This window comes from Cryptomeria japonica, chromosome 5 (genome assembly GCF_030272615.1).
Source record: "Cryptomeria japonica chromosome 5, Sugi_1.0, whole genome shotgun sequence".
NCBI lineage: Eukaryota > Viridiplantae > Streptophyta > Pinopsida > Cupressales > Cupressaceae > Cryptomeria > Cryptomeria japonica.
The window spans coordinates 277,669,794-277,694,607 of NC_081409.1; the positions used below are offsets into that span (position 1 = coordinate 277,669,794).

A 24,814-nucleotide genomic window follows, 5' to 3' on the forward strand; every position below is an offset into this window, starting at 1 on the left:
ATTTAGTGGAACCTTTTTCACAATAACAAGCCTCTTGCTTTGTTGCAAGGGTTTTCTGCCAAAAGTTGGGCTTCCAAAGGCATCGTATGTTTGAAGATATTCTTAGAGACGGGTGACATAAATAATGGGCTGCCTTTAAGTATGGAGTATAACTTACCTGCCTCTTAACAGACGTACATACTCCATTCTTAGAAATGCTTGTACTAACCTACAAATTCACAAGAAGTGCATTAAGGATAAAGAGGTGTTCAAAAAGTATCTTTGGATTGATGTCTCTAATATAAGTGTGCAATAATGATTCTTTAATTCTTTTTCTTAACCATAATTGGAATATCTCCTTATCTAATTAAGAGTGGCATGATATTTTTCAAAGGCTCTGGAATAATGTTGCTGAACCAAAGAAAAACTGCTTCAAATGGCTATTAATACTACAAAAGTTACAATAAAAAATGAATCATTCTGACTTTCAGATTTGCAGCATTTATAGACAACAGGAAATTATAAGTTACATCGTCTTTGACTGTTATTTTGCTAGAATACGGAACTTATTTTGCTTTGATCTTAAAGGATGGAATGGCAACATCATTTGGACCAAGATTCTAATAGGTCACATTAATAGATTGAACAGAAATTACAATTTATTCTGGTGGATTCTTTCAACTTAAATACTTTGGTAAATTTGGATATAAGCTTAAAGGTGTTAGGAGGGTGCTTACTAAGACTCAAAAGAGACTCATCGTTTACAACATTGTTGTGCAGGTGACTATCACAATGGAAATATCCAGATTCAAGTTCCTAAAGCTGATGGAAAATGGAATTGTCACGATTAATACTTCAGAAATTCGCTATGACATACCTGGGCATACAACAAGGAAGAAAACAAAGCTTCTGTGCAAGCACTGAAGCAATTTATGGAAGAATATAATGTTGATAGAGGTCAAAATGATGGGGCGAAGAAGAAAGAGAACAGCAGCAGGATGAAGGCACATATAAATGAATCAGAGAAAAGGAATATAAATTGTGAGATCTAAAAGTGAAATTTCTGATATCAACCCCCCCATTGGATGGGGTAATCTGGATCAGTACACTGAAGAGTGCCAACTTTTAGTACAAGGGTTGACACAACGATTATATATGTTATATATGTCCATTTTCGGGCATAGTAGTGACCGAAGCAGATATTGTAATATTATGATGTCAAAACTAAGAACTACTTCTTAGAACTGATAGCAATAGCCTGGCTGATTGTGTTTTTGATATGATACATTTCGCAGTTAGCTGAATGCTAACCTGACTTTCGAGGCTGTAATTTTGTGGTTAATATACTATCTTTAGTTCAAGAAAATAGTCAATATTTTCTTTGATTATGTTTACAAAATTTATTCTAGTGTCATCGTAAATTGGACAAATTAGAAAATAATAATATATCTTCCAATCTGGTAAACAAATCGTTAAAAAATCTATTTTAGATAGGCAAAAGACCCTGCAACTCTCTGTCAACAAAATGCCATCCAACCATTTAAGCTACCCAATCTATTTTAATACGCAAAACAGAGACCAAAAAGGACATTTACCAATCATAAATTTACCATATATATTATATTGTTCATTTCATATTTGCTTGAATAGTATGCCTCTTTCTATCTGTGGTGCCCTGTAACTGCAAGGTCAAAGTACGTTCAACAGAACTTTCCATTGCTGGCATACATTCAAGTCGATTTCCTCGCATAGCAACTATTTCTGTCTATATAGAAACTACATCATTTAGTTGTGGAAGTTACGCATCTCAATTTGGGATTATTTTCAGTTCTTTTGAATGCACATAAGCTTTCACAGATTCAAATAAATGTAAATAAAGCAAAAATATAGACAATCCAACATTAACAACATTGCACTAAAATATGTAGTGAATGTACTGAACGTAATCAAATCAAACAAAATGCAAGCATCTTTGCCTGTGGCTCAAGACAAGGCAATAAGTTTCCCCCCAATAATTTATTTCTATTTATGTAGTTTCAGTAAAATAAACAAATTTACTTTGCATGGTATGCCAAAATAATTGCAGTACAAGACATATCAAAGCATGTCATTCATGCAAGTTGACATTCCTCGACAACGCAAGTTTGAACTCAGCATATAGCATGTATTGCACAAAAATATTCTCAGACTAAGTTGAATGTATTGTATACCCTGCTAAACCCATATTTTTTCTATATAATCTCTAACTCCTGTGATTTAAGTACTGGAGTTAAACGACATGTATCATGAAAACATTGTTGCCAATGGATATTGTTTTATGCCATAAAACAATCTAGCAGGACAGTTTCAAGGTACATTTCAACCTCTAAACCTGCATATGCTCAAAAAACCAACACATCAATAAATTACATTTGGGCATATCAAGCCAGGGAAACTGAGAACAGGATACTAATGAGATAAGAAGAAAACACCAATGAGCATTCAAATTGACAATCTCTGTGGTTGACTAACGAACTTGAGTGCTGGCAGCTTCTAAAATCTATAATGTCAACATCACTATTTGCTACTCTTCATCTCCTTCTTCTTCTTCCTGTTCCTCTTCCTGCTCCTGTGGCTGCTCCTGCTGCTCCTCTCCCTCTTCCTCATCATCCTCAAGAGGAGGGTCAAATGGCATTGGGGGAGGAAGAGGTGTCTTCAAGGGACTAAATTGAGGTAATATATCAGGCCGACGAGGGTTCCTTGGTTTATCCCATTCCTGCAAGTATGTTGACTATCACATCAAATTCAATGTCGATGAAACATCTCTTAAATATTATGATGCGTATGCTTCCTTAATGACCAAGAAGCAACTAACAATAATGAGGGATCAAGAAATGGTTCAAAAAACCCTTTCATTATTCCTAAGAATTTGTTCTGGTTAACAGAACTAATAAATTCATTCAAGCTTATGCATTTGGAATCAGATGAACTTATCATTCCCATACATTTGGGAACTGAATACCATGCATACAGACAACTGCAAATGGAATATGCAATTTTAGAGCATTCCAACTTGCCGATCATCAACCCAGCAGAGTCATCATTCCATTGAAATGTATATCATTACCAATAGGCAGGCTTGAAACAAGAAATATTCATGCTTTGGTTCAGTAAGAATATTTTTATGTTGTAAAATATTGGATGGAAAATTGGAAATCTGAAAAAGTTCCTTATAAAATCAACCTAAGAGAAATGACCTAAACACACGGATAGTGATGTGATCTGGAACAGACCAAGATGGAGGATTCTACGTACAAAAACCATGTGAAAAACCATTACAAAAATGTTGCCAGAATCAAAATCTTGAAAATCTGGCTTTACACTCTTTTATTTGTAACTTCTAAGATTTGAAGTTGGATGTTACTGTAGGTTTTCCCAAATAGGGGAATATTTTGAATATTTTGACACTGTAAACTTCTAACTCACTATTATATATAAATGAACATAATAGATTTTTTGAAATATCAATTTTAAATAATCTTGCAAACCCAATCATAACCCCAAAATAAAAAATATAAATATTTAAACTTATTCAAACTATGAAACTGTTGAACCTTGTGAGGAAAATAAAGTCATATGCCTTTGCATTATAAGAGTTCTAATATTTGGGAATCATCCCATGGTGTGTTGGTTAAGTGGCGGTGGTGGTGTTGTGACCACCAAGGTTCAAACCCGTGCTGGGCCATTGTGATCATAGGCTTGGGCCTTTGCTGATCCAATGTGCTTGCAGGTTTGAGCCTCAGCTTTGTTAATTGGGGATGAAGTCCCCCATTTGTGACCTCATTAGTGCATAGCTCCTGGTCAAAAGCATTTAACATGACACCGGAAGACGTGTTGTGCCAGCATCACTGGTCACATTAAAAAGTTTACCCAGCACATTTTGAAAGAAAAGAAAAAGAGTTCTAATATTCAAATATAATTTTATGTAAGTAATGAATAGCAAAGTAAGATACAAGTCTCAGATAATCAAAACCTCCTCTCCATTTCCAAAAGATATAATGGATGGATCAAGCAGAAAAAAGTTAAGTGCTATTTCTACACAAAATTGTGCCCCAGCTGTATAAGATTTCATCAAACTTCTGAGTCACACTGAAAAGAGAGAGACAAGGAATCCAAGAGGAAAAAAATTCAGACAATAAAGGAAGAGATGGGGTATACTGTTAGTTCAGCAACGGTCATGGTGTTTGGTCTATAATGAAGTTGATGTCATAAGAGACTGATAACCTAATAATGTTTCTACAATATACACATTACCATCTTCCTTTATTTCAAAAACACTGGAATCTTGAGTTTCAACAGGACAAAGGCAAAACACAAAAAATTAAATTCCTTCCACATAGGCTGCCTTGAACAAATAAATTTTGTGCATTGATCAGTAAACCTCCATTGAATAAACTATAGGTCCGTAGAAATGGTTACAAGGAGATTAGAGGGCAATGCACTTATGCAATTATCTCGAATCTCACAAAAAATGTATTCTACTAAATCCCCTACGAACCGTTCCATAGCATGAACTGCAGCAATTGTTACCATAATCAACATTAGCTTAAGTTACAACAAAGTCTTTCCGGCAGTAGACATGTAATCTTTCTAGAAATTCCATTTAAGAATTAAAATAAAAGCTGACCGGCCTGATTTTACTTTGATCTCATTCTCCAGTGAGCTTGGTGAAAATGCTTACAAATTCATTAAAGGAAACTATTACTTGCATATAATTTCAACCATTAAGGGGAATATTGCCATTTTGAGATGGTGTGCTTGTAAAAGGACTCCCACATAAAATTAATAAATACCATTCTAAGAGGACAGTTAAAACAAGAAAAGCATGCAGCCTCTGGCTAGTGTTGATATGATGACCAAAGTGGCAGTTCACTTACTTTAATGAACTATTACACTTTCTCAAAGTTCTACAAGTAGACTCTCACAAACATTTCACCTAATCCGTGATTTCCTGACAAAATTAATAATGGCAAGCGTTGATTTTCAAAAAGCACCTAACATATTTTGAAGGAAGTACATCTAGCCTCGTAGATGACATTGAAAAAGTTGCCTACAAAACATGAATTTTTTAAAACCCAGATTCAATTGGCCATTTTCTCATCAATTTACCCTCTCTAGTTGAAGTTAACAAGACAGATTCAAATAGCAACTCACCAAAAAATTAGGATTCTGCATACAAGAATCCCAGGGGCAAGAGCATCTATAACACATAATATATTAATAATTTAAACCTATCTAGAGGCTCCAGCCCAAGAGTAAATTGAATAGTACTGGGAAAGATAGTCAAATCTTCCAGCAAGCTACCAACAAAGTACACAATTTGAAATCTATAATACTTATTGAAAGCACCTGACTGATACAAAGTACTAGCCGAGTGAATAAATAGGTTTGTCTACTTGCAAAATACATGGTTTGAAGTTGGTCAAGTTAGCTCAAGTGACCAAGAGACTCCAATATATCTACCTTCTCAATATGCCAAAAAGAATTGCCTACAGGCTGTAGACTGGATGGTTAAGTTGTTGAAAGACATGGATGGTGGTTGCGGGTTCGAATCCCTGGCTTCAAGCACAGCATGAGTAAGGGCAGCTCGTGGCCAGAGGTTATAGGAGCTGTGTAATTAGGACCTCATAAACAAGGTCCCAGCTAGTGCCGATTCCTCCATACAAAAAGAAGAAATAATTATAGCAAAAAGAATTGACCTTGCTTGGCTGCTTTGATAACTACTCAAAGTAAAAGCAGTCATAACAAATTCATTTAATAAAGTGCAGTCAGAACATAAAATCACATTTACTATCACCAAGGCCCACAAGTGACCCGACTAGAAAGATACTTATGCTTACACAGATACCACTTAAATCCAGATTTTGGTGAAGGAAAGACACAGAAATTGTTTCATTCGTAGACACAAAGGAAGAAGAAAGTCATGGTGACTATAATGGAGTTGAGGTTGTGCATGTTTATTTTTCATGAGCACGAAACATTGCATAAGAGTAATATACAACCTGGATTGGATTTCCAACATCTGCACAAAGCTTTTGTTCTGAAGGCCGCAAGAAACATGTGCATTTTTACATACACATAATTACACTTGTTCTATTGTGTTATGGTGTCAGGTCTGAGGGGTTCCTAATCTACTAAAATCAGTTCAGGTCTTGCACCTCACCTCCTAAACCTTTATAGGAAACTTAGAACTGACCCACTCCATCGGTGCACTGCATATCATCAGTCTAATTTAGGCAATTTTACCATTCACAAGGAAGAAGGAATGCAAAAATATAGAGAGCAGCTAGCTGCAAGATGAACTTTAGGAAGCGCACAATGGAGTTCAATTTGTTCAAATTTTATTAAAAGAATATTATACCTAACTATAAGGATTATTAATGGCTGATTAAAATAGTACAAAAAACAGAGAGCTATGAAGATTAATTTTCTCATGTATGATTCCCTCAGTGGAATTCTAGTTCGGGATCATCCCTGGTCTTTGAGGGTGCCTTCTGTCCCCTCTTATGGTCATACTCTTATTGTATTTAGTAATTATCTTTACTTTATTATAATTAATATATTATAGACCTCGGCCTTTTGCCAAAGGAAAAAAAAAATTAACTGCCTTGAACTAAAGGAGATAACAACCAAGCTGTTGCAAAATTATGAGATGTCCTGTTGCAATTACAAATAGGAATATCAGATTAAAAATTTCAATTTAAATTCTCCTCTATTCAGCACAAATTTATAAGAATTATAGGAATTTTTTTAATCCTTCTGCAAAATCAGCTACATTTTTTCACATTCCTCATGTCTTCAGGGAAAGATGTAAACAAAATGCCAGCAAACACATAGAAATGCTTCTAATTTTGGAAATGGCATGGGAGAATTTTCTGGAAATTCCATGAGATGTTTGGGTGAGTATCTGTTTATGTTACATTTCTGGAGAAGAAAATGGCCTCTAGTGAGATGTTTCCCAAACCATAGTAATTAATGTTTCATTGTGAACCTGGACACGACTTCTTTTGTTATGTAATGCAGGAGCTATTTGTGTCATTTTAAGTAATAATGTGGAGGTCCTATGGTAAGTTAGGGTTGTTAATAAAGATTTAAGTTTGTAACACCTAGTTCTTTCTTATGTTTGTGGTGAAAATACCAGTTGATGTCACCTGGTGGGGCAATGTACCATGTAAACAATATCATGACAATGTTTGGGTTATCTAACATGTAGTAATCGTACTCTTGCTACAAACAGAAGCTTCCATATGTGCACTTTGTGTATTATGCTAAAAAAGAGGTAAGGCGACAACCATTAGATGATGAGAACACACAGCTTGGAAGAATCAATATGATTACATCAAATCCTGTGTGTTTGAACTTGTTAAGCTCTTAATTGAGTTAATTGGTTTTGGTCTGGCATAAGCATGTGCTGCTGACTAACTAGTCTCACAATGAACGCTTTGTACAATAAAGGACTAAGATTATGTACCTTCTCATTAACTCTCAAGTCAAATATTTCTAAAACTTTAAAATATTTTTGTCTGCAACATTTAGTGCAGAGCATGCATATTGGGATTTAATTTTCTTAGGAAAGTAGCTTCACCTTTCTAATATGCTCTTACCATTAACTTGCAACACTTTCATTTACAATAAAGGTAAGATATAAGGTTACTTTTGAAGGCATCAAACAAAAGAAAAAACATATTGATTTTAATTAATTGTTCTGTGTCTTGCTAAAGGTTATTAAACGAGGGGTTAGTTCCTATGACCAACCCAATTTAAAGCCTTTGGAACCACACAGACCTTCATGGGGCATGCTATTTTTCATTATTTTTTCACTTTCAACCAAGCTCTAAGACTCTCTCAAACCTTTCAAAAAAGGCTTGACTTTCGCACTTTTAGATTTTGAAAAATAAATTGAATAAATGATTCAATAATCGGATGATTACATTGAAAGATATACATGCGTATATATAGAGGTTACAAGACGATGTTCTATAATTTGAACATTACGTTAAAGTAAAAGATTAAAGAACCTAAAGCTAAATTAAGCTTAAAAGCTAATTAACTAAAAAGAAAAAGCTAAATGCTAAATAAAGCTTAAAAGCTAATTAACTAAAAAGCTAAATGACCATTAAACAAGGAACTAAATATAGGTGACTAAAATATAATTAAATATTCTAATACCCTCCCTTAATGGTCATGCTATCTATCACACCAAGCTGCCCTCTAAATTTGAGAAACTTTGCCGGGCTCAAGGACTTGGTGAGGATATCTGCACTCTGATCTTCTGAAGGAATATACTGCAGTATCATAGATCCATCTTCAACATGCTAACGGATGAAATGACAATGAAGCTCCACATGCTTTGTCCGCTCATGTAAGACTAGATTTTTGGCTAATTTTAGAACCCCTTGATTATCACAAAACAAGGGAGTAAATTTTAAAACCCCTTGATTATCACAAAACAAGGGAGTAGGTCCTGGTTGAGACATTTGCATGTCTACAAGCATCCTACGTAGCCAAATTGCCTCACATGCTGCCTTAACAATTCCCCAATACTCTGCTTCGGTCAAGGAAAGAGCTATTGCCTGTTGCTTCTTGCTGGTCCATGTGACTGCACCTGTACCCAAGCTGAAAACATACCCAGAAGTTGACTTTCTGTCATCAACACAACCTACCCAATCTAAATCTGTGAAACCAACCAGCCTAGGATCTTTGCTTCTGCTATACAGAATGCCAAAATCAGGAGTGCCCTTCACATATCTAAGCACACAGTTCGCTGCAACCCAATGTTCAACTTTTGGGGCTGACATGAAGCGAGAAATATAGCTCACAGCATAACTAATGTCAACTCTAGTGGCGGTGAGATAGATGAGGCTGCCCACTAGTTGCCTGAATGAATACTCATCCACTACAGGTGAATCTAATTTGGCTGATAATTTGAGCCCTATCTCCATAGGTGTAGATGCAAGTTTACAATCTTGCATTCAAAACTTATCTAGTAGGCTCTTGGCATACTTTGACTGAGAAATGAATATGTGGCTATCAGTCTGCCAAACTTCTACACCGAGACAATAATGGAGAAGTTCCAAATCTGTCATATCAAAATGCTGACACAAATTCTATTTAACCTGCATGATCAAATGTGCTGCATTGCCAATAATGATGAAATCATCAACATAGACTACTAGAAATAGAATATCATCAATAGTATGTTTGACATACAAATTGGGATCTGAAGGACTCCTTTGAAAGCCTTGATCAATCAAGTACTTATCAATTTTGATGTACCATGCACGAGGAGCCTGTTTGAGGCCACTCTTTGACTAGTCTACATACCTGGTGTTCCTTACTGGCAACCTTGAAACCTGGAGGCTGTGTTAATTTCAAGCAATCAGATGTTAATCTAACCAATTAATTATAATCAGACTGTGAATAAACAGTAATAGTAATAAAACACAAGACACAAGACACAAGACGCCAATACCCTAGGAAAACCTCCCTCTTGGAGGTGAAAAACCCAGCCTTAAATGTGATATGTATTATCTCAATTGTAGGCAATTACAATATACCAAACTTATCTCAGATTGCTGTCCAAACAGCAAGTTGACAAGGTAATGAAGGATGCAGCCCTAATCAACAGTAGATGACCAAAAGAGAGGATCTGCAGCAGATGACAACAATAGGCTGGAGCAGAATTGCAGAAGATCTTGACAACTTTGCCCAACAATATCCTTGACTGAATTCGCACAAGTGAAGAGTTCGCTAAAAATGTAGGAGAGCAGATTGCATTTGCTAAGAATGATTGTGTAAATGACTTCATCTTCGAGTGGATTATATACCACCCTTTTGGTGCTAAACATCCTCAAGTCGGCTTGCAAGATAGTTAATTAATATTATACATTTCCCACATTAGGTATTGGGTCCAGCCCAATAGTCACCACGTTACAATTGAGCCCAGCCCAAAACATAGTTAATTGTTTCCCACGTTACATTTGGGTCTACCCTATCTACAAGTTACATTCAGTATAGGACCACAAGTTACATCGCCCAATTAGGGTCAGACCAAATAGCAAGTTACATTTATAGGGCCTATCCTATCCACAAGTTACATTATATATAGGTCTTGCCCAAACAAGACATAATTACAAGTTACATGTATTTGGGCCCAGCCCTAAGTTCAATTTACATAATAGATAATACATGTGTATTTTAATTGTCATTGACAACATTAAAATACAATAGATAGGTATCTGAGCTAGCTACTATTTCAACAGGCCGCGTCATGTAGACTTCTTCCTGCAAATCACCATTGAGAAAGGCACTCTTGACGTCCATTTGATGGACTTTCCATCCAAATTGAGCTGAGAGAGCGAGGACAAGCCTAATGGTACTCATATTGGCTGTGGGAGCAAATGTCTCCTCATAGTCAAGGCCCTCCATCTGTGAAAACCCTTTTCCACCAACCGAGCCTTGTACTTATCAAGGCTCCCATCAGCTTTATACTTGACTTTAAACACCCATTTGCAGCCAATGGGCTTCTTTCCTGGAGGAAGATCGGACAATACCCAAGTGTTGTTTTTCAGAAGACTATGTTGCTCCGCTGCCATAGCCTTTTCCCATTCAGGTACACCTTTAGCCTCTGTATATGTTTGAGGCTCATAAATACTGTGAATGTTGGCCATAAGAGCAAAATTAATTGTGTGGCGCTTGCTCTTACCTCTAACTGATCTACCTTCAATGAGCTCATCATCATGAAGATCACCAATGGTCTTGGCCCACTACCTAGGCCGGAGAGTAGAAGTACCAACATCTGTTGCAGGATGAAGAGTGCCTGGAATATCTAGAGCAAGCTCCTCTGGATGTGGATCAAGAAGATCCCGAGGAAAGTCAGGGGGTGCAATGTCATGCCTGGGAGACCCCACAACTTCAGAGTCAACTAAATCCCTCCCATCAGGTGGAGCTAAGGGAAGACGAACACCCATACTTACAACCTTTGGAGGGTGATCCTTAGTGCTCAAATCGGGAGAGGAAGGCTGAAAAGGCCCTCTTTCTTCATCAAATACTACATCTCGACTGAATATGAGGTGATTAGTGTCTATATCAACCAGCCGATATGCCTTGTGGTTGTCACTGTAGCCGATGAACATCAATTTCTGACTCTTTGGATCAAATTTGGTGCCTGTGGCATCTAGAATCCAAACATAAGCTGTAGAGCCAAAAACTTTCAAATGACTGATTTTGGGCTTCTTGCCAGACCAAGCTTCCTTTGGAGTCATCTTCTTAACGGCCTTTGTGGCAGATAGGTTCAGAAGGTAGACTGCAGTGAAGACCGCTTCCGCCCAAAAGTGTTTTGGAACATTTCTATGCTCCAACATAGACCGAGCCATCTCAATGACTATACGGTTCCTGTGCTCAACAACACCATTCTGTTGTGGGGTGTAAGGTGTGGTAAGCTAATGCTTAATGCCATGTGATGCACAAAAGTTGGTGAACTCTGTAGAACAAAATTCCCCTCCATTGTCGGACCGAAGAGTGACTGTCTGACAGCTAGACTCTTTTTCCACTAAGGCCTTAAACGTTTGAAACATGGTGAACACCTCTGATTTCTGCTTAAGAAAATAAACCCACATGTGTCTACTGAAATCATCAACAAATAATAGAAAATACCTGCATCCAGTGATTGATGGAGTGTTCATGGGACCACAGATGTCTGCATGAACGAGTTGCAAGACCTTGGATGCTCTCCAAGCATCTCCATCTGAAAACGGAGTCCTATGCTGCTTTCCAGCTTGACATGCTCCGCAAATTCCATGATTCTGAGTTTGAATCTGAAGTAATCCTACGACTAGATCCTCTCGAACCAACTGAGAGAGATAGTGAACATTGAGATGCCCATATCGCCGATGCCAAAGAGTGCTGATGGAAGTACTCCTAGCTGCCATGGCGAGCTCCTGCGAACCAATAGAATCAACAAGTCTATAAAGACAGTGATCCTCAATACCAACTGCAACTGTAGTGTGAGTCTCCTTGTCAACAATGTTGCACTTGTGCAACCCGAAGACGACATCTAGCCGTGGTGAATGCTACATAATTTGATTGACTGACAATAGATTGAGCTTCATACAAGGTACAAAGTATACATTGAGGAATATTAAATCCCTCCCACCAGATGAAATCTCAACGTTGCCCTTGCCAACAACAATATACTCTTCGCCTCCACCAAAGATCACTAAATCAGTGAAAGGCATGTACTCTGTAAAACCAATCCCGACGATGTGTGAAATGTCGAGAGGCTCCAAAGTCAATGTACCAGGCTGATGATTGAACATCATCAGAGGAGGTTTGGGCCATGAACGCATAGAAGGCAGATTCCTTCTGATCAGGATGCGTGGCAGAATTGGCTTTCTGCTTGGACCCTCCCTGTTTGGATTGCTGGGATGCTATCAATTTCTGGCAATCTTTCACCAAATGGCCATATATATGACAGTAGGAACACTGTAAGCTCTTCTTTTTGGAAGACTGTTGAGGTTGACCTTGACCTTGTCCTTTCTGCTAGAAGGACGGAGCTTTACCCTTGTACTTATGCAAAGATGACGCTGTGAAAGCCTATTCAATGGATGAACTAGCGCTGCTTCCAAACTGTTGCTTCCATCGATCCTGTTGTAGCAGCTTGTTGCAAAGATCAGGAAACTTCAAATCAACACTAGTAGAGGAGATATTGAGCGTATCAATGAAATGCTCGTAGGATCTAGGAAGGCTTTTCAGCGTGATCACTACCATATCGTCTTCCACCATGGTTCGGCCTATAGCTTCTAACTGATCACGGATGTCCTTGATCTTCGTAAGATGTGCCTAGATAGATGACTTCTCATCCATCATGATGGAAAACAACATATTCTTCAGAAAAAAAGCTCGGCTCTTGTCGGACGTTTCATGAAGACCCTTCAAAAGATCCCAGATCTCTTTTGCTGTTTTACCTGAAGGCACCTGTGGGAGTTGATCATCTGTGACAGAGAGTTTGATAAGCATGACAACCTCTCAATTCTTCACATCATGTTTGTCTTGATCTTCACCTGCTATTGTAGGACGAGATTCCTTGCCCAAAACAAGTTGATCAAGGCAACGATACTCAAAGATGGTAAGCATACATTGTTTCCAAGTGTTGTAGTTGCAGTCGTTGAACTTCTGACTGTGTTCCACATGATGTTGGTTAATGATGCCATCACAGAAATCGAGGTTGATCAAGGTCAACTGAGTGACAGCAAGAGACAAAAGAATTTGATTTTAAAAAGTTTCAGAATAGAAGCAGCTGCTGAAAAAACTGAAACCCAATAGGAGAATTCTGGCACAAATTCCAAGGCACGAATTTCGAGGTTTGGAAGAAACCAAAAAAAAATTTTAAAAAATTGCACACTTAAAACAGCATAAATGGTGCCCAAAAAAAACAGCAAAAATCCCCAACGTCCACAGAAATAGCAGAAATAGTGAACTGTTTTTTAAATTCCAAGGCAAATTTGGGGGCACAAAATTCGAGGTGCAAAAAACGAGGCACTCAAAAAAATCTGAGACCAACCCAAAAAATCTCTCAAAAAACCCACCAAGAATCTGAAAACAGAATGCAGATCCAACGGCTCAAAAATCGAGGCACGAAAAACGATGCACCCAAAAAAATCTGACAATGACCCACTTGAGATCGCAAAAAACCCACCAATAATCTACAACCAGAATAAAATTTTGACTTGAACTAAAGGTCAAAACCCTAGTCGAAAATTGCAGAAACCCTAGGAAAATTTTCAACCTACAAAAAAAAATCTGCCCAGGAAGAGAAAAAAAATCTGCTCTTTTTAAGAAAAAAAAATCTCTTCAATAAAAAACTTCGAAAAATTTTAATAACAAAAAATTTCGAAATTTTTAATTTCCATGCTCTGATACCATGAAAAATAAATTGAATGAATGATTCAATAATCGGATGATTACATTGAACGATATCCACACGTATATATAGAGGTTACAAGACGATGTTCTATAATTAGAACATAACGTTAAAGTAAAAGATTAAAGAGCTAAAAGCTAATTAACTAAAAAGAAAAAGCTAAATGCTAGATAAAGCTTAAAAGCTAATTAACTAAAAAGCTCAATGACCATTAAACAAGGAACTAAATATAGGTGACTAAAATATAATTAAATATTCTAATAGATTTCAGTGTTGTCAAAGATAATTTATTTTTTAATTAATAACTATAATAAAATTATTATGGCTTTCAATTATAATATTAGAAACAGAGAAGATCCTAAAATCCTAACACTCAACCTACAAAACATTTGGAGTCAATGAAACTCTAAATGAATTTGAATTCCACGAGTATGATTCACATTAAATCTATTCAATGGCACCAAGACTAAACTCCAGAGTCCACATAACTAACAATTAACCTAAAAAAGGAATATAGATGAACACCACTAGAAGTTTCCAAACAAGGTAACATGACTTTAAACAAACAACAAAAAACAAGTTGTCAGCCCTCATATGAGAATGAGTAGGGATTCAAAGCCTTAGATGTGAACCCTTGGCATGAACAATCGAAACTAGCACCTATATTGCACCAAGGAACCAGATGAGTGAATAAGCATCACCAAATGCCTAGAACCAATCATCAGAATTAGAAATGATATTTTCTCTATTTTAAACTTTTAAAATGGCATCCTCCCGTCATGTTGCTATTAACAAAGGCATAAACCCTACCAAATTAACCCCACATAAATAAAATTGTTGAAATCTATAAAAAAAACACATTGAAATTGTGCACAAACTTTACCAAACGGTTAGAAACCACTACAAAATGTGTGGTATAAACCCTATTGTCAACAAAATTCATAAAGCCTCTGAAACTTCTATAAATGAAATTCATCAAACCCACAAAACTTGTCAAACCTAGATGCCTTTTTGCAATTTAATCATGATTAAAGTCAAAAAAATCAAAGTCAATGGTCAATGGTTTTTAAACATAATCATGTTTTTTGGGAAGTAATTGACAGTTTAAAAGTTTCACAATTAATCTGATTTTTGCAATTTTTACTCAATTTTTGCTTCTCTAGATAAAGTTATGAAAAATTGCATGCATCATGAAGGTCTACTAATTTTAAATGCTTTAACTTGGACTTGGTGGTGGAGGCTTCACCCCTAGGTCTCGCCATATATCACGACATGAAGCACAACAAGAGTGTAGCCTCCAAATCCCACACTCAACCTGATTGGGAGCAGTACAAACAAAACCTAATAAGGGGCCCTAACCCTACACCCCTCAACCTTGCTAGGGGCTACCACACGCAAAACCTCACTCTCATTTTTATTTATTCTCTATAACTCTATCCTAATAATCCCTTTAGATTTAAAAATCGACAAGTTTTTCTCATGTTCCACCAAGTTTATAAGATAGGGACAAGGGGGTGGGTTTCCAAGACAAGTTTTTTGAGGCCATTTTAGGTATAAGCGCTTCAGAATTTTGAATATCAAGCAGGAAACTTGAGTTGTTGTGCTTTATTGTCATTGATGTCAACCTATCATGTGTTGTCATTGACGTCGACCTATCTTGTATTGATATGGAAGTAAGAATAGTATAGCAGATGTTTCTATATGCAAAAAAGAGGTTTTGATGTCTCATGTTGTGGTGTTTTCGAAAGATTGGTATAGTGAAAGTTTCAATATGCAGGAAAGAATTTTTAATGTCTCAATGGAAGAATGTCTTGCATTCCTCCAGTTTGTGAAGACTATGTGCTATGGTCCTAAATACATTGCTTATGTTCTACATATATTACGCTATCAAGTTTGCAGATGCTCTATGGCTCAATTCGCTGAGCAGATTACTAATGTTTCTAATAGTAAGGTCATCCTTCAAATGAGGTCCAAAACATGTCTAATGGTTTCCAGATAGGTAAAGTCAAGTGTTGCAGTTCGGATGACATGTTCATATGGGTTGTTTAGTGTTCCAATTCAGTTTTCAAATGATGGTTTGACTGGCATGTGAAGTTATGATGCCTTGTGTTTTGTGTTGTCAGCTAGTCTGGTTTCCAACTGACTGTGACTTTGTATCCTACTTGGATCATATTCTTTTGGTTTGGGTTTTTTTTCGGAGGATGTGTATGGCTAATGTTTTGGGTCTCACCGTGGCATGTGTAGATCCGCATTGAGTTTCATGCATTGGAGAATGTTACTAGGCCGACTAGTTGGTGTGCTTCATTGTTCATCTACACGTTTCATTTGCTGTCGACCTTGGTGGATGTGTTAGTGTGCGGTTTGTTTGAAGCCTTTGGAAATGTTGTATTGTAATGTTTTTGGGTCCTCTCTAACTACTGGAGCGGACTGTATTTGATATTTTAGGTCTGAGTGGCTGAATTTATGTAATAATTTATATTCTATTTGTGGTCGACCTAGTTAAGGGTTTTAATGATTAAGCTTGTATATAAAAGAGTGCGGATGTATTAATGAGTGTGTGGAATGGGTGTGAATTGATTTGCCAAAGGTGTGAAAGACCTACAAGCAAATCTAGTAATCGGAGATGTGCGAAAGACTATTGTGAAGAGCTTTGATGATGATATTCTCAACGTAATAGACTTTAGAGATTGTGTTTTGGAAGCAAAAGAGTTTGTTAATATTGATTGCTTGACACAATGGTTCAAGATCAATTTCATGATTAGGAGATCTTGTTCATTCCAATTCATCTATTGTTTTCTCTATCGGAAGACAATGAGTCTCTTGGCAGCTTTTTGTATCTTGCTCTTAAACGGTAAATTTCAATCTTGCAAGTCATTTGTATCTTGCCCTAAGGTTGTGTGCCTTAGTTCTACAAGTCCTTTCAGAAGCAGGGTGTTTCAGAGGCAACATTGCAGCAAATTATATTTATCTTGTGAGTTTGATTATCTCTGTGATTTTTCCCTAATTGGGTTTTCCACTTAAATCCAGTGTTCATGTGTTTGTTGTGCCTCATACTTTCATAATTTGTTATTGCTGAGATAAAGTGTAATGTCCCCATTTTAGCAGACATGGTTTTTGGGTGATTAGCCTATCATTCTGACCCTCGTAGGCTAATGAGTATGGATAGAAGGTCTCCCGAGACTTGTATCGTCTCTAGAGTTCAATGTGTTTCGATCTAGCTTTCGTTTGGTATCATTTGGACTTCATTTGCTATACTTACTATTTATAGTAAGTTTGAGATGTTAGAGATGGACCCCTTCTATTTTTAGTAAAGGGGTATGGTCATATGCAACTTCATCACGTCAGCTCTAGTTCAAAGGGCGTTCAAAAATGTTGAGTATTAATGGAGATATTAATGTTTATTTAGTTTAAATAAACATTAATGTTTTGAGCTTATATTATTAAGTTATAATATAATTTTATATTATAACTTAAGTAAGGGTCCAAGTACCATTAAAGGGGACCATTTAATTAATTAATTGTGGCTCTTTTACCAAGGTGAAATATTAAATGACAAAGTGAAAATATTATATCATTAAATGTCATTTAATATCATTAATTGATTTAATGCCTTATTGGAGAAAATCGAACCTTCATGGAAAATACCAAGGTGAAATATTAAATGACAAAGTGAAAATATTATATCATTAAATGTCATTTAATATCATTAATTGATTTAATGCCTTATTGGAGAAAATCGAACCTTCATGGAAAATATATATATAAGGCTTTTGAAAAGAAAAAGAGAAGGGGGATTGATCATTGTTATTTTTGATGAGAAGACTTGTCTCTTGGCTTTGGAGAAGAAATTGGGGTTTCTGCAGCTTGTCCAGAGTATCGGCATTGGAGAACGTGAAGACTTCATTGCATCAGCAATCTGAGGGTGTGAGATTTTCATCTGAAGTTGCTCCTAGGGTTGGCTTCATCCAGAAATTGACATTGTGCTGATTGGAGATTTATTTTCAGATTTATTGGCATAGCTGAGGGCATATGTATATGGCAGACTGAGAACATCATACATAGGGTTTATTTGCTACTACAGTGTGCATGAACAGTGCACGTGAACAGTGCAGATGAACAGTGTGCTACAGTAGTTCGAATTCTATAGAAGGGAAATTAGAAAGGTGAACAGCTATATATATTTGACAAGGGCTTTGCATATGAGGAGAATCAAACCAATATATCAAGGCAGCCATTGAAATTCCGGGTTTTCTATCTATAGTCATTGTATTAGAAAATCATTACTTCATTGCATCATTTGCTATTATGATTATATCATGAAATACTTGGAGTTTGAATATGTTTAATGGAGATATAATTTGCATATTCCACATTCATGGTGACATTCAACATTGATCAGCCACGTAGCTTTCATGCCAACTGTTTGCTTAAATGCCTAATGGTTGAAGGTATACTTTGGGATGCATGACAAGTGTTTGTCTTAAAGTCAACTAGCTGTACTAGTTAATTTCAGTCATTACATGTATGTGTAAAGGTCTAAAACAGCTAGCATATCATTTCTATAACAACTTTGCATTGTTAGAAGCTTTCCATAACTTCATTTGCAGCCTACAAACCCAAAGAAGACAAATAAAGAATTCACCACAGCGGCTTCAAACATTGTATGCCAAGTGTTTGACAATATTCCTTGGGGTTCAAAGCGAACAGGGTCAGATTAGCCAAGGGATAGTACAGTGGTATACTTTGGGATGCATGACAAGTGTTTGTCTTAATGTCAACTAGCTGTACTAGTTAATTTCAGTCATTCCATGTGTGTGTAAAGGTCTAAAACAGCTAGCATATCACTTCTATAACAACTTTGCATTGTTAGAAGCTTTCCATAACTTCATTTGCAGCCTACAAACCCAAAGAAGACAAATAAAGAATTCACCACAGCGGCTTTAAACATTGTATGCCAAGTGTTTGACAATATTCCGTGGGGTTCAAATAAGCGAAACAGGGTCAGATTAGCCAAGGGATAGTACAATATGCTTGTGATTTAAAGTTTGAAGATCAGCATTTAGGCGTTTGAAGGTCCGAATTGAGTATATCCTTCCTCTATATATCCTTCCTTCAACCCTACCACATAATATTTTACTCACTCCGGTGTGGGTACGACTACCAAATCTTCCTCTACAATTTTGGTTTGTTTCTTGTTTTGAGGTAATACGAAATTCTTTGGGGAAATTTTTGGAGCTTGATGAGGGTTCTTCCAATTACCTTCACACCACATATGCTCACATTTTGGCCGATCTCAATATTTCCAAAAGTGTGTCAATAGATATCTCTCTAGAAACCGCAAATCATTGTTGGAAACAAGTCTTGGATTATGAGGGTTTACCCTTTCACTGTCGCAAGTGCTTTGGTGTTGGCCACATTAGTTAACTTCAAACACAAGATTAATTTTGAAGCCACATGGTAGAAAGATGCTTCCCTCCACCATTACTCTATGGAAAAAGAAGTCTTCATTTCTTTTGAGGATGGAACCTCTCAAGTGAAAGCTCAAAATGCATCCTTACAGCAGCGTTATCTAGTAGGAATGCTGGCCAAATTGATTCTACCTATGTTTTGCAATCCATTCCTACTGTTGTTAATGGCTCAACTCCCTATGGGAGGAGAAGCGTTTTGGCTTCAAATCCAAAGAACTCCAAGCTTGAAAAAGAATCATCAATGCTAACAAAGGTTTCGGCTGTAATGGCCCCTAAGGACAAAGATTACTATATCCCAAGAGTTGTGGATATGGTTGTGGATGTTGGCAATGCCAATGAAAACTAAACAGTTGTGAAAAGTTAAAAAAAAAAAAAGAAGATGTGCCTGCTTTCAACACTAGGAAACCCGGGGACGCGTCCCCAGCCCTTTTTGACAGATCCCCGTTATCATAGCATTTTGGGGACAGTGGGTGGATCAAGGACGTCCCCTAGCCGTTCCCAAAATCTGGAAAATAGTAGAAAACATACCAAAAACATGAGGATGGCAGCAATTCTCAGAGGGGATGTCCCCCCCTCCCCCTTTTCCTAGCACATTTTAAAAAGAAAAAAGAAAAGACTCAAATGCTTTTAAAAAAACATTATTAATTTCTTTTTATGTGCCCCCACACCTCAGCAATAGTGCATAAGTGTTTGATAAATTTCAAAAACATTAAACTACATGTGTCAGTTCTAACTATAGCAACAAGTCTAAAAAACACTAAAGTGCTGCAACAGATCTGAGCAGCAAGCACAACTCAATTTCACAAACACTCGGAACTTAATAATGCATATGAAAGTGATTATAGGTCTGCAACACTAGATTTTTCACTGATATGCGGGGTAAACACATCTGAATCACTGCCAAAAGCACTTAGAAATAATGAACAGCAGCCTGGTAATAAATTCCACAAATGCTCAGAACTTGGTAGTGTGTAAAAAGTGGTTGCGCACTGATATAAAGGGTAAACAGGTCTCAATCATAACCAAAAGCACTCAGAAATATGAAAAACAGCTTGGTAATCAAATTCACAAACACCTAAAACCTGGTAGTGCATAAAGAAGCAGTTGTAGGTCATAATAGTAATAGAATACTATCAAAATATCCTCCACTCAGAAAAAAAACAATGAGCTACTTGCAAACAAGTACTGGAATCATCAATGCAAGTCTGGAAACCACTATGCAAAGCTCAAACTTTATTGCAGGTCAAAACAGCTACAAAATTCATCAAACACCTTCCCAAAACATCAATGAACACCCCCCAACATTACCCAGTAGCGACATACACCACCAGCACCACCAAACAGAAAACAAGGGGGCCAAGAAACGCAGGGAATCATACCCAGCAGATCACGCCAGGTCTGAAAGAGGTACAACCTATATTGGGCCATACTTTTCAGGCTGGAAACCACTCATACTCCTTCAAACTCACATGCTTGGGCTGGAAATAAATATCAATGGGAACGGCTAGTGTGGGCTAATCAATACCATCAATATTTGTGGTCAAACAAGGGCATCAATTGAACACAAATGTTATATGTCAAGGTTCTATAATGTATATGTACATGCTTTATCCATGTTTTCATATGAATATAACATATATATGCATGTTTTATCTATGTTTTCATATGAATATTTTAAACTTCCCTATATATTTTAAATTTTCTCTATGTTTATATAGCCATCCCCTTTGCCATCCCCTAACCATCCCCAAAATTGGGAAAAAAAATTGTCATCCCAAAAACGCGTCTCCCCATCTCCTGCCATCACTGTCCTGGAAACTCGGGGTAACGTAGTTTCAACATGCTCCTTCACTCCCACATCAAAAGGGATGCTAAGAATTAGATTTGTAATTCCATACAACTACCCTGTTGATGAGGTTAAAGTTTTTTGTCAATTTTTTGTGGCACTCCTGCCATCTAATATTTTGTTTATGGGGTACAGCTCTCTTACGCCAACTTACTAAACAAAAAAGAAAATAATATATATTTTATAAAATTTCTATATAAAACAAATCGAATCGAATTAAAGAAGCTTTGAATTTTTTTATGCCCTTTACAAAGAGGTGAGATTATATACACACGAGCCGCACACACTCTACAGGGCTGTGTGCGCCCTACCATAGCACTGTGCTTTGTCATAGGTTTGCATAGTTGGCCCTATGTATAGAGCTCCGCTTTGGACAGGGCCAAGCCTGCTGTATATGCAATTGTTTTTTCATGTTTTATATTTCTTTCAAATTGAATTTTCAATATAATGACTTGTACAAGCATCTAAATTTCTTTCATGACAAGTTTTTCAAAGAACAGTTAGTAATTATTTTCATAATCCGTATCTTAATGGATTGAAAGCATTTTCATAGCATTATTTCAAACAGTAATGTGGAAAAAAAAACAAGTGTCCAATAAACAAAACCTCTCTGCTACAAATGTGAACATTTGTTTGGAAGTCATTCCAAGTTCCAAGGCCTACCTTCTTCACATACAGTTTTTTTATTTTTAAATCGGGGAGGGCCATCGAGGGACCTATAAGGACAACCCCAAACTATCTCGAGAAAGTCCTGCCATTCCCTCATCATCACCCATCTCCGAAATGTTTCCAGGACAGCTAGGGCACTATCCCAAGCCATCCCCTCATCACTGCAACAGCAGAAAAAATCCCAAGAATCCATACTCAGGGAACATAGGATTTTTCTCTTCTTTTTTTGTATAATTCTATCTTTTGTGAAAATCCAACTTTTCCCTGATTAAAGCCTAACGTTTTAATGTTTTGGTTTGCGAATCTTTTACCCTAAAGATTTTTGCTGCTATGAAATGGTTACTAGGTAAACAAAGAGGGCAGAACTCAAACAGCATTTCTTCAAAGTTAACAGGAATCAAACAGCAATAAAATCTTGCCTGTGTACTAGAATAATTTTAACCGGATATTAAAAAAAATTGTATTGATATATGTGGTAACAAATTAGAGGAGTGGGAAGTCATGCAGTTAATCGTTTAACCGGGATTTAGATGAATATTGACTGAGTATCTGGAAAAATATATATATTATAATGAGAACAGACAAAATCTTCAAAAGCCCTTGTAAGATTTATGCGGCTAAGATTAGATCAATTTCAGCTAAGTTGTAGATAAAGCTTCAAGAGCACATTAAATCAACACAAATTAATGTTACGAATACAAGCATATCTTTAAATCCCATACAGAAAAGACGCATCCCACATTTAACTAAGTTTTCGATATATATTAACTGGGTATTATATAACCGCAAATTTATAATGAGAACGGCCCGTATCCTTAAACCTATTTCAGGCACAAACATAATTAACTGGCAACACAACCCAATAAAATTCACTCCAAAAAATTTTAAAAAGATGATAAACAGTGTCGACTTACAGCAGGAAAATCCAATGGATTACGCCTTGTCAATCTCTCTAGATCAGGTGCCATTCTAACAACAAATCTTCTTCTGAGTTTTAGCCCTCTCGTTATCTGTAATCTGCCCAAATGAAGCGCGTCTCTGATTGGAGCTAATCTGATGAAAGAAGTGGACGGGGATGCCGAACGAGAAGGATTGTAAGATTTAGAACAAGAATTGTCAGCATTAGAAGGCCTTTGAAGGAGGAAAGGGCGCGAACTGAGCAAGCATAGAGAAGAAGCCATGGCTCAAACCGATAGCTCCGAAGGGACCTAACTTCTTGTAATCCTCTATATTTATTCTGTATCATTACTTACCTAATCTTTTTTTGGTTGGCTTCTATATTTTTCCTGTTTACTATCGAGCTCGCATAAGTCGGTGAATATTGACAACACTACCATTCAAGAGTTGGAAGTGACCTCAAAAGGTAGAAAACAAAGCCTCTCGATAATGATCATATTTCTAGGATAAAGGGCAACTATAGAAATGATAAACAATGATTTTAAAAAATTTAATGGTAAGAGTATTTTTTCCCTTAAATTTCTTTTAAATGATTGAATATGTCTTTAATAAGTTATGATAATTGGTTAGATGTTATGTTCTTTATGTTGGGTTGAATTTATATTTGCATAACTGATTTTTGCACATGTCAAAATAAAACTTTCTTTTAGATTTAATATATGTTGACAGAAATGAACTTTGCCTTCTAATGTGTCTAGAAGTTACTCACCTTATTGTCTAGAACTTATGTCTAAAGAAAAAATCGTATTGGCAAACATTTTATGGGAGTTTGTTAGGCGAGGATCGTCTCCTTTTGTCAAACCCTTGGATTATGATTTAATAGTTTTGAAACAAAGATTTAAGATATAAACAATTGTGTACTACACCATAATTGGTCACTATGTGCATATGCTTATTTAAGTGGATGTAATGCAATGTAAAGTTATCTTGAATTGATTGAATAATTCTCTCAATTTTGGATTCTCAAAAATGTATATATTTTGTTCTTTTGTATAGTACTCAAGCACACAAATTAATATATGTTGCACTTAAGTCAGTAAGTAACTGTTAGTCAAATACTTTTCAACAACCATTGATATTCCAAACATTGTACCAGACAACAAAGGCTTACAAAAATTTTGACAAAGCAACATTCCAAAAGAATGAGATTATCTTCCTTTGTAGGTCACCTTTTCATAACAAACCAATATGATTGATTTCCAACATTATAGGTACCTTTTATAGAGCCTAACCCACTCCAAATACCTCCATTGTAGTGACATATTCCATGTCAATGGGCTAGGAATGGTCATGAGTCATCATGAATACCGAAGACTTCATTACAAAAAATTTAAGATTCACATTTGTATACATCTCTTATGACCTACAATCTACCCATTGATTATGTCTTCTTTTGTCAATCTCAACCTTCAATATGCAACATGCCCATTGATCTACCCATACAACTTACTAAGTTTTAACCCACAAGTGAATGAAATAAATTGTCAACATACAAGTAATAAAAAAATTCCTTTTTCCATTTCATAAACAAGATGCATATTTGAAATAATTCTCATTTCAACTTTTTCATTTCATCATAAATTATATACAATATCATATTCATAAACATATGAAAGTATTTACATTTTTGCTTTCAAATTTCCATTTACTTTAGGAATATTTGAATACATGCAAAGCTTCTATGAGCTTAATGAAACATAAGAGAAATGTTGGGCTTTTTAATTGCAATCGAGGTTGGAATACTAATTCACAACTTAGGGATTTTATCCACACTAAGCAACCCTTCATGAACTAAAATCTACATTTAATTATCAACCCAAGGACGTGAACTTGAAATGAGACAGCATTGTATATGCACTATGGAAGCCTTCTAAGTTGTTATTTCAGTTGTGTATAGCAAATAAACTCAAAATAATAAATTGAACTGAAAACATG

At 36.3% G+C, this 24,814-nt stretch overlaps 1 protein-coding gene across 1 annotated transcript; it reads right to left on the minus strand.

Moving 5' to 3' along the window:
• Positions 1 to 1,962: 1,962 nt before the first annotated feature.
• On the minus strand, positions 1,963 to 23,242 carry LOC131039589 (uncharacterized). The gene is made up of 2 exons (XM_057972375.2): positions 22,837 to 23,242; positions 1,963 to 2,734 (listed from the first exon to the last, which is right to left on the minus strand). The coding sequence occupies exons 1-2, from the start codon at positions 23,101 to 23,103 to the stop codon at positions 2,543 to 2,545; spliced, it is 459 nt and encodes a 152-aa protein (XP_057828358.2). The 5' UTR covers positions 23,104 to 23,242; the 3' UTR covers positions 1,963 to 2,542.
• Positions 23,243 to 24,814: the final 1,572 nt, after the last annotated feature.